General features: G+C 35.1%; 1 protein-coding gene across 1 annotated transcript in view; it reads right to left on the bottom strand.

Annotated features, from left to right (window-relative positions):
• Positions 1 to 3,169: 3,169 nt before the first annotated feature.
• Positions 3,170 to 11,613, bottom strand: part of TBCK (TBC1 domain containing kinase) — a 102,690-nt gene continuing 94,246 nt past the window's right edge. Inside the window, exon 26 of the mRNA XM_063309913.1 lies at positions 3,170 to 3,924. Within this exon, the coding sequence (XP_063165983.1) occupies positions 3,814 to 3,924 (111 nt within the window). The 3' untranslated portion in view covers positions 3,170 to 3,813. The remainder of the gene's footprint in view (positions 3,925 to 11,613) is intronic.

Here is an 11,613-nt window from a genome sequence, read left to right as displayed (position 1 = left end):
ATATGTAACTACCTCATCATGCCTCCACTTTCAAAATTTGCAAGACAGCAGATTCTTAATGATTGGACTGAGAGTTTGGTGCCATTGGCTCCAGGCACAAATGCTACAGTAGTTTTTCCCAATCTGCTGCCAGATATGGTGGACTAAAAGTCTCTATGGTGGTTGGAGATAATGGGAGATATAATCCAGTACATCTTGAGGGGTCCAGTTTAAGAGAGGCTGTTACTGAACAAGGGAGTAAACTCTGCAGAACCAGTATAACGTTTAATTGCTTCTCATAAAACCAAGGAACTGAAGTGAGACTGATACTTACATGAGAACAAAAAGAAGAGCTAACTTAGGAACTATTAAATATTTGAGTGCTACACCATGATATTTAACTATAGTTTATGGACAATGCTGGGTTTACATATATTACTAAGTCATAAATGTTCACAAACATGGTTCATAAACTCAGTGTCCAAATTCACATCAATTCTTAATAGCTGATGCCAAAAGCTGACCCTTGGAATCTCTCTGTACAATGTATAAGCTGTAGCACCAAATTACAATCTCCTGCCTTCTACTTATTTACTGCATTTATATCCTTTTTTAAAAAATAGTTCAAGGCTGCTTACAAGAGGGTTCTTCCTACTCTTTATTCCCACAGCAACTCTGTCAGAGATTGACTAGCCCTAAATCACACAGTAAGCTCTAGCCCAACATTGAACTAGAGTGATGGATAAGCCTGTTCTATGATAGTTTTGGAACTGGAATATTTTGTGGCTTGGCCTTGGTTACCCTGTACTGTCACCCATGTTTTGTTACTGGCTGTGTGTGTGTGTGTGTGTGTGTGTCAAGCCATCTTCGTAAGCCACCTACAGTTACCATTCGCCAGTTGAGTGGTCACCTAAATCATTTAAAGAAATATAACATAAATAAGGAAGCACTTTTTAAAAGCATAAACCTTCAGCTCCAAGATTTCCAAGTTAAGATAAAATTAGGAGGAGTGTCAAATTGGGGAAAAATGGCTAAAATTAATGTGAATTTAATAGACTGCTGTTAAAATTTGCATCAGTACCTATCATCTTTGAGCATCTAGATTTTGGACCTGTGACAGATGTTTCCAAAATGCCATAAAATAAGTAGGCCAATTAAAGACTAGAAAGGATTAACTAAAGATTATTTTGAAAGGTGGAAGCAAGTAATTCCATCTAGTAATAGGAAGGCAAGGAAGCTAAATCTTTTTAATATTTTGGGTTCTATAATAACCATTGCCCTCGATTCACCAGATACTGACAGGTTGGTTATTGTAGCTAATATTAACAATTATCCAGTAGAAGAAAGATTTATTATGCCACTTTTGTGCTCAGTGGCGCCAGAGTTATGCTCTAAAACCAGAAAAAAGATAAAATTTCTCCCTACAGAGAAAGGTGGAATCAATGACTCATGCTAGAATCAGCCAGGTAAATACATATTCACTACAAAAACATGCCCTTTGATAGCTGAGGGATCATGCTTTGGAATACCTGGAGGATAAAAGGGATATCCATCTCTATTTTGCTTAAGAATTATTTTTAATCTGTATTTTTATATTTAAAAAAGAAAAAGAATAAAAGACACTGAGGCAAGATGCATTGCATGTTTTGGGTTATCTAAGTACAACCTGCACTGTTTACCTTTTGCAACGTTTAAGCAACAGGAATGAAATCACAGGTGACAGATTTTCCAGCTGCCTGTGTTTTAAACTCTTTAGGTCACTTAGAGTTAGGGCTGTATTCTATGTAGAGCAGACCTATTCAATCAATAGACTTCATTGAGCAAATTTCAGTGGGTTTAAATGATAACATTTGGATCTTGCTGTGTAATTTTAATTTCCCCCCAGATCTGTTTGATATAGTGAGATAGCATCTATACTTACATAGGCCTCCCAAGATGGTTCATTCAGTCTACAGCAGGCAGTAATAAAAAGTGCTTAAAACTTTCCCCAAGGAGCTTTGATCATTTTCCTAAACCATTCCAAAGCTTAAAAAATGAACTACTGGCTGAGTGCGAAACAGATTTTCCCTGTCTTCATCCTATCATGGCTTCCACTGGGATGGGATGTTGGTTGATGAAGGGGACTGGATGAGTGAAAGCTGGATAATTTCCCCCATTTTTTCATATATAACAGCCATAGTGAAGGCTTCTGAAATTCCTTGAAAAGCTCATCTACTATTAAGTTTAGTTTTATGAACCTGGCTTGAAGTTAGCACTGAAATTTCTAAGTATTAATCTACCAGATAGATTAATTCCATTGACTGAAAATAACTAATTGCTAAGGTTTGTTTAATCATGGCTTGGAATATACTACAGTTAGCTGGTCTCATACCAGCAGCATCTGCAGGGGAAGTTAAAAAAAAAAAAAAGTCAAGATGGTAGTTGGGGCAGTTTCTATGCCACTCTGGCCACCAACAGTTTGGAAGTGAAGACATCTGTGTCAAATGTATTTATGGTACAAGAAGACAACATATGATTTACATATCTTTTAGATAATCTCATCTTCTCAAAATATAGATCCAGAGCATGTTAATGTTGTGGGCAGAATTAAAGAATGGCATGATCTGAAAACATTCATCAGCCAACTTCTCTTCTGAATCAGAATATTGATTTTTTGATAGTCTCTATGAAAAAAAAAGTACAAAATCGTATTATGGAAAATATTTGGCATTTAATTTTTATTTTTTGATGAAGTATTTAAAAACAAGTACTTTGTGCATGGGAAAAAATGTTTACCATATCCAAGGGTATTCCTATATAATAGCGTTCCAAGTTTATACAATGAAAGGTTACCCCTGAAAAAGCATTTTAATGATGTTGCATGAAATCTATTTTTTAAACTGCCATTTAGATATTTTTAACCAGAAATTATTCCGGATTGTAAAGGCATTACAATCTGTTATTTAAAGGTATTACTAGATACTGAAACGTTGATTTTCTTTCATGCTTTATATAAAATAAATACAAAAATACAATTTAAAATGGTTAAACTCTCTTTAAAGGCAGTCTCTTACTGAGAGTAACAATTATCAGGCCAATTTCAATTCTTTGCAGTGATGAGGATTCAGAGAAACCCCCCTCCCCCAAATGTTTTCCTTTTCTCGTTTCCTCTCTTCACTGATGAGCAATACTAATACTTATAGAAACAATATTTTAAATGCAAGAGTAAAAGTTTATTCTTCTACAAAGAATTTTCAGAACATGATATATTTACATTTTACAGACAGAATTAAGGCTATTTCACAAGCAACTGCAATACCACAAATACAACAAGACATGGAAGGATGTTTGGACATATTTCTATGAAAATGTTCTTTCTAAAGATTCAACAAACATGGTCTGAAGGCAATTTCCCATTTTTCCTCCTACTCTATTTTAAATATTCCATGGTCCACAAATAAACTAGTAAGTAAAACAAATTAATTCTTGAACTGAAATAATTACATCTTATATGTATCACTCTCTCAAATGACACTACTCAAATCATTCGTGTAATTTCACACTCATAATTTGAGTCAGTAAGTGCAGATTTTATATATACACCTGCAATTTTTTTTATCTTGCTAAATGGACGAAGCTCAATTAACTGAAGATTTATTAAAATTACATCATACATTTTAATGCTTTATAGCTTCTTCCAATCAAACTAAAAGTCTGTGACAGAAGGTAAATTAAAAAAAAACCTTTACTACAAAACCACTGTGAACAGATGGAATAATTTGTGGCATTAACAGAAATAAAATGTTGTAGGACTCTTAAGAGGTTTTTTCATAGAGACACTTCAAGTTTTTCAGGTCATATTTGCGGAGAAGGAACTGTTAGAAGACCTGTTGGTTTGATTTTGTTTATACCACCATCCAAAATGCAAATTCTTGGATATTTTGTTTTCACCAGATGAGCTGCGAACTGAAGCAGGAAGATTTTATATTAGAATTATGCATATATATACATATACATATACATATACATACATATATTGTTTCAATGTGTGTGTATATATAAGAAATGCTAGGGAGAGGGCTGATTGAAGCTCCTGTATTCTCCTATTATCAAAGAGCAACTTACTTCACCGAATTATTTTCAAGTCCTATAACTGCATTCAATATACATTCAATTGGTAGACAACGCTTACTATTACAGCTATTGGTTTTCTTTTTTTATATAATTTTTATGAAATAATTCTTTTAGAAAGTTAAAAGATAAACACAATATATATATAAAACTAACAACAACAAAATTATTTTGACCTCAGCTGAAAATTAAAGCAGAAAAGCAATACAAAAACTACTGTAAATCTGTTTTCTTGATTTGAAGACTAGGGATTAATTTGGCTTAAACAGTAAATGAATAATTTCATTAGGTTTCATAACAAATATTTTTGTGTTGAACTAATACAAGATAATATCTATTGGTACATCGAAGCTACAAAAAGTCCTTCCAAAGGTTTTCGTGTAGGTCCTTGGGAATTGGAGATATAGTACATGATCTCTATCCAGTTGTTACTTGTATAGGCAAGTAATACAGCTGATAACAGTCAGAGTTAACTGTTCTTAAAGAGGTTTAGTGAAGAACAAAGCCAAACAATCTTGGCATCCCTCTTCCTATTTAAGTGGGCCAAATCAATACAGGATGAATACAGCAGGACTTTATGGCCAAGAGTGAAGAAACCCCTGTAAGATTACATTTGTGGATTGGGGTGGGGGGGAGAATGCTACAATGCTGACAGGACAAATTTAGAGCTATTTTCTCCTGTTCGTTTGGTGAGAACGTCATTCCTGTCCCCAAACTCTAAAGCTATCTAGGAAGGGTGCACTGAGCATCAGTATTTTAGGTCGATTTCATAGAAAATCAGAATAATTGTGATCTATATGATATTAAAACTATGCAGTTAACAAGTCACAGTAAACCATAACTCAGTATTGCAGAGGTAAGCAAGAAAGGCCACATTCATAATAAGGAATGAGGAATAAATCAGAGTACATATTTAATTCAGCAAATTTCTTGTTGCTATCGACAGTTGTTTGTTAATGGCTGAACCGTAATTCCAAACTTTTGTTCTTTTTGTGAATCATTTAGAGTTAGAATTTAAGCCACAATTCCTTGTTTTGCATGTATAATGCACAAGAAATGTGCTGAAGTGAAACTAAATTCAGAGCTGTTCCTTCTCCTGGCTGCCCAGGAGAAAAGGGGCGAGGGAAGGTGCTGAGGTTGACATACCGCTGATAATTTGCATGCATCATGGTTTAGCATAACCCACAAATACCTGAGTTCTATTTATCCAAAAGGCAACTCTACTTGCCAATGGCTCATATAAGCTAATGAATCTTGTGCTGTGTTGTTCTTTTGTAATGCCTCAGAAATTGATGGATCCCTTTAGAACTCCTGATGAGATGATGGGCTATAACTGCCATCATGCTGGGAGACCCATAGCAACCAAGCTGATGAGAATCTGTGACAACTGGTCAAATATCATTGTGTTTGCTAGCTGGGTGGTCTGGAGCAGGAAGAATCTTGCAAAGGAAAGAATAACAAAGGCCTGATTTAAAAAAAGGAGCATAACTGAAAAGTTTGACAAAAAAAGGAGAGATCTTGGAAATACAATTCAGGAAGATGTGAGCTTGGATGAACAGACATGGAGGAAACAGTTCGTATGCATGCAGCTTTTTCACATTTCCACATTTAACTGGAAATGGAGAAAAACTACTGCTAGTATGTGTTAAGGGAAATAATATGCCATAAAAAAATAAACATAATAGATCAGATCTATGCTTGAGCTAAAATACTACCCAAAAGTATCAAAAGAGGATTGGAGACTTCTTTGCACACACAAAGCTTCCTATTTAGATTTTGAGGGTGGGAGGTGGGTAGGAAATCAGTTGCATTTTTGTATCACAAAGTTTGCACATGGATGAAGGAATATACTTTAACGTGGGAAACAGTCACCATATGATGCATTTTTCACATTAAGGTATTATTGAATTGGCATTTGTTATTATGGTTCATCTGTTTTAATGGTCTTCATCTCAATGCATGATGATTTATACAATTTAATGATTTAAACAATCTAAAAATCTGACAACAGGAAAACAGCAGCAAAAGGGGAAGATAGTGAAGACAGCAGTAAGCAGGACAAATATGTTATTATTTCAATTCCATATTGAAAGTTATAAAACCAAAAAGGTAATGAAAACTAGGGCCAAAGGTAAATGCTCTCTACTGATCATTGCTGCTAAGATGTTGTCTGTGCATCTGACTGGCAGCCAAATTTTTGGCAAGTTAAATAGCAACAGAACATGTGAATAACCAAAGAGACTAAAATCAAATTTGTAATAGATCATTTTTCAGTATGGTTTGATTTCTTACCTCCAAAGTCAGACATAACCCTTACAGTGATTCTTTAACAAAAACAAAAAGTTAAAGGGTTATTTCTGGCATGTACTGTATATTGCTGGAGGGAAAGAGAGGGAGAATCATTCCAAATATTTACGTACATGGATTTCACTTTGAGTCTCATACTTACCTACTTCAGAGGGGAGGACCTTAGTTTTCCATTGTGAAATAATAGTAATAAAAAAGGACAACTTTCCATTATAGGTGTGTTTCAGAGCAGGGGAATTTGAGAGCTGCACAAATGAAATTTCTCTGGACCTATATTTAAATCATTCCAAATCTTTGTAGACACAAAGAGAAATAAAAATTATACCTCTCACTCCAAACCCTCCAGATCAGCTAAATTACAGATGGGGAGGGGAGAGAGGATTTTGTCACCAACTGTTCTAGCTTCTACTTACAGCTAATTTTTTTAGTGGGTCCCTCTAATCATGTAGCTTGGGGGGAAAATGTTGAAATAATACATTGTTTGCTAGTTTTTCTCTATCACAAGGAGGAAATGTAAGTACCTTATGGCCGTCTATGGGACTACACGAAGATGTAGAAAGAAAGTACAAGTCAGCTCTGCCTTTTGTGATTATGACCAGAACTCAAATGCCTTAAATTAGTTTTCACTTGTTATTCATTAAATCCGGCACTTATTCCTTGTCTAGGGATTTATCTCCTAAGCCACCATGACATTCAAGCCTACCATGACAAGTTATGCTGAACAGAAAAAAATGAGTTGGTAGCTGCTGGGAAGGGAGGAGAGGATAGCTACTACTCCAGTTCCCAGTGCCAGAGTTCAAAAGGAAATTAATAAGGAGCCTCCTCATGTGCCCTTTCCTACAATTCCGTGCAAAAGGAGGTGTGCCTTTTGGCTTTTCTAAACTTCTGCATTATCTTTGGCACTGAATGTTAGTCAACCTTCATGTGGGCCCTACTGATGCATAAGGAAAGCTTACATAAAGGAACAGCACCAGAGTTTGGTGCTCGCTTATTTTATTTCATTGCCAAAGTAGTACCTTATTTATTTTAATGTTGTAGAGTTTATTTCCTTTTGTAAGCCATGTTGAGCATTATTGACTGATGTGGCCTATAAACTGTAGTAAATAATATTTTTATTTTTTTAATAGCATTTATGTGTGTCTATGTGCCTTTGAGTCAGTGTTGAGTCCTGGTGACTGCCTGGACGAGTTCCTGCACTTTCCTTGGCAAGGTTTTCAGAAGTGGTTTGCCATTGCCTGCTTCCTAAGGCTGAGGGAGTGTGACTGGGCCAAGATCACCCACTGGCTTTGTGCCCAAGGTGGGACTAGAACTCACAGTCTTCTAGCCTGGTGCTTTAAACACTACACCAAACTGGCCTTCGCAACAGCATTTATAGTTTGCCCCAAATTAGTCAACTCTGGGAGGTGTACCAAAAGGAGAAAAGTTCAGGGTTAGTATATGGCAAAGAACACAACATAACAGATGGACACTCCAAATGGACTAGAGTTATAAGCTGTGGCTGTTTTGCATTGACCACGTGACCGCTATTCAGTCTTTCTCAGCCCTGTCTTGTTTTTTTGGTGGCCATCATTACACTTCCACAATAGTTCAGCTTTCCTACTCATATATAGTTGCCTGGAAAACTGATTTCACTGCTTTTCCCCACCTGGGAGTTGGGGGTGGGGGAGATGCAAATCCCTTTTAGGGCCAAACACAGACAACTATACAACTTCCAAATGCTACCACCACCTTTCAACCTTTGTGTTTTGCAAGTGAACTTAGAGAACAACAACAACAAATAAGAATAGGGCTGACTATGTGTCTTTCTGGATGAAACAGGATGCTTCCAGACTAGGCTTTCATTCTGCAATCATACTGCCTCAGTCATGGACATTTTATAGAAGGCTGTCTTCTCCTTTAACCCTTCCCATGTTTTCCCACTACTTCTGCCTATTTCCTCCCTCCCCCCTTTCCTCCTTCCCATCCGCTGGAAAAAAAAAGGTCAGGAAAGTGCCTTTTGAATAGAAGCAACAGTAGTTCTCTGTTTAGAAACACTCGTAAAGAGAGGATGGGACAATGAGAAAGACACATAAAGTTAAAATACTACAATCCAATTAATAACTTTTGCAATGGTAGCTCTCCTCTTATTAAAATCCAATTAATTTAAGTTGAAAAATCTATAATCTGAAATTAATCTAAGGAAATGGGGAACGCTTGCAAGAATACTGCTATATAAATTTCTTTCTTTCTTCCTGAATATGCCAATATGCTTTTTCATATATAATTCAGCTCAAACTATTTATACATAGCCATGTATCAGAAGCTAATTTTTCTTTACAATTCACTTGTCATTTCTTATCATCTTTGTCAAATTGTGTTTACATCAGACTGAGAACAATGAAACTTCACATCTTTCAAGTAAGTTGGTACATGGACACATCAAGCTTTCAAAATGTATACAATACAGATTCCATTAAAGGACATAAGAAAGCTGTTCAGCAGTAAATGGATTAAAGCCAATTTTTTCTACTTAATTTTTCATAGCTGTAGATGAATCTATAGCAAGGGATAACTCAATATTTGGAAAGAAGGTGATAAAAAGAGATTGATAGAAAAATGCCTGCATTTTTATACATCAACATATTTGCATACATTGTATTGGCCTTGAGGCTTACTGGGATCATGCTTTTAAAGCAGTTTATTCTATAACATCTTGATATAATAAATTCAAAATGAGATGAACAAATCCTGCAAACCAACAAGTATGCACTAAAGAAAGTGACAAGTACTGGACTGTTAATTTTATGCTTACATTTTACAGAATATTAATGTAGATAAGCATTTGAATTACTTTTTTCCCCAATTGTTCCCACTTATCATGATATATTCATAAGCCAAGGTTTAGGAACTTATAGTATTCCAAGTATTTTGATGGATCTTCCTCTAGCCAGCATCATCAATATTTGAAGTTGAGATCTGAAATCACTTGATTTTGCACATAATAATTCAATAATCCTGACCAGTACTGATCTTTTGAACAATGAAACAGAAAGCATTAAAAAAAAGTTTCTTAGATGTGGCTTGGAACTTAAAACAACTAAAGGCAACCTAAAGGAGTAACAACTCCTCAAATATCAAGTAAGTAGCAAGGAACAAACTATGACAAAAATGCACTATTTGTTCACTCAAGATAAAAGAAACATTCCCTGCATTCTCAAGTGGTAAGGAATGTACACCTTCCACTCCATAATTTCAAGTAGAAACGACATGTATAAGAGATCAGCTCACAAGCAGTGTAAATTTCCTATTAATCTAGGCAGATGGAAAATATGAAAATGAATAAACCTACCATACAGTACAAAGATAATATTTTAGGTAACTTTAGATTTATCCACTTTGTGGATTTATCTTACTTTAAAAGTAGACACATTTCCAAAATAACCACTCAGCTCTTGCAAAGTAAAAAAATCTCAGCATTACCAAAGATAGTAATAAACAATATGTGTTATTTTTGTAAAATTCATTACATCATGTGCTATTTCGTTACAAGGAATTAAAAAGTCTACAGGTTTTTTCTAAACATGCTAAAAATACATCACCACTATCAGAAAAAAAAGTCAACATTTTTATATACCATCTCTCTCCTAGTTACCATCCGGCATTTCACTTATAATATGCTTGTGATGCTTATATGACTATAATTGTAATATATATTAAATGATCGGAAAAAAACAGTTGGGAAGAATTCTGAATCCCCTTTCCCCCAATGGGAAAAAAACCAGCACCTGCTGTTTATGTATGTTTCTTATCTCAGCTTCCCATGATTGATTTTAATTCATGCAAACAGTCAAACAAATACAATTTTCCAAAATCCCCAAACCCTTTTAATGAGACCACTAATGACTGCCCTCATCATAGTCTTGTATGAATAGAAAAACCTTGCAGCAGAGATATATCGCAAATTTTGTCATTTCCTCACCAGATTCTTGCCCAGTCTCTTATCTGAGTAATGTTTTGTTAACTGCATTTACTAATTGACCTGGCCAAATGACAAGATTCATGAGTTCATCTTGTCTATTTATACTTCAACAGATAACCCATTCCTGAAATTTTACAAAGCAGTTCATCCCCATGGGGACTTTTATAATTATATAAAAATAAATGTTCCCAAACAATGAAGTTATGGATAATTGAAAAATAAGAACACATTTTAAAGAACTGGGGCTTCAAAAATTGTGTACCACAATGTACAGAATTTGAAATATTTCAGTTTTTTGTATCATGTTGTTTTCTATCTTCTGGTAAAAAACAACAGAAATAATTGTTTTGGTTTTCCCATGCTGGGCTATGAGACAATGGAGTTTTATTTTCTGATTCTAACTGTGGGTTATCTCCACAATGTCCTCCATGAGACTGGGCTGGTTCCAGAGCTGGATTAGCTAATTTGGCACACCCTGGTGAACGCTGCTATGTGCATCTACTGTGTAGTATTATTAATTTGGGCCACTGATCCAGTAATTCTCCACTGAAAATGTGCCTTACTGTTAATTTTCCAGTGCTCTGATGCTATGAAACAAATAACTTCCTTAGGTTATCAGCCAAAGGAACAGTTCCCACATGGAAAGGTCACCAAACGTATTTGGAAATTCATCAGTTTCATAGAAGGAAGAGATGCGTGTTTAGGCCAAGAATGTGTCATATTGCCTTATTTCATCGTCAGAATTCAAGAAAACTCATACATTTTTGGGGGAGATTAAAGTCCATCATTACTTCTAAAAATATAATATACAGCATTCTGATGTTATAGTGCAATGATATAACCAAACTATTTAAAAAAATGGTCCTAGATAATGACTTAGAAACATGTTATTAATTTTTACAGGACAAAATAAATGAGTGATGATCAAAAGTTCACCCTCCCTAACCACTAACAGTTACAAACACAGTATGGTAAAGTTCATTTGCTTAATCATCACCATTTCTGGCCTGGGCTTGAGTTCAAGAACCTGTTGTTCCCAGAATCACAGAACAAAATGGCTAAATATTACTGTCACCAGATTAATAAAGTTAAAGTTGGCTATCTCTTTCATAAGAAGAACACAGCATTTGTGTGCATAATGACAATCTTATCAACTCAAATCAGAGTCCCCTTATGCATTTAGCCTTCTTACTAAAAAGATAACTAATGTCCTAAATCACTTCAAATAGTGCAACTAACTGAGTGTATATTCAGTCAAT

This window comes from Candoia aspera, chromosome 8, assembly GCF_035149785.1.
Source record: "Candoia aspera isolate rCanAsp1 chromosome 8, rCanAsp1.hap2, whole genome shotgun sequence".
Taxonomy (NCBI): Eukaryota; Metazoa; Chordata; class Lepidosauria; order Squamata; family Boidae; genus Candoia; species Candoia aspera.
Note: the sequence above shows the minus strand (reverse complement) of the source record. Positions and strands in the feature narration are given on the sequence as shown.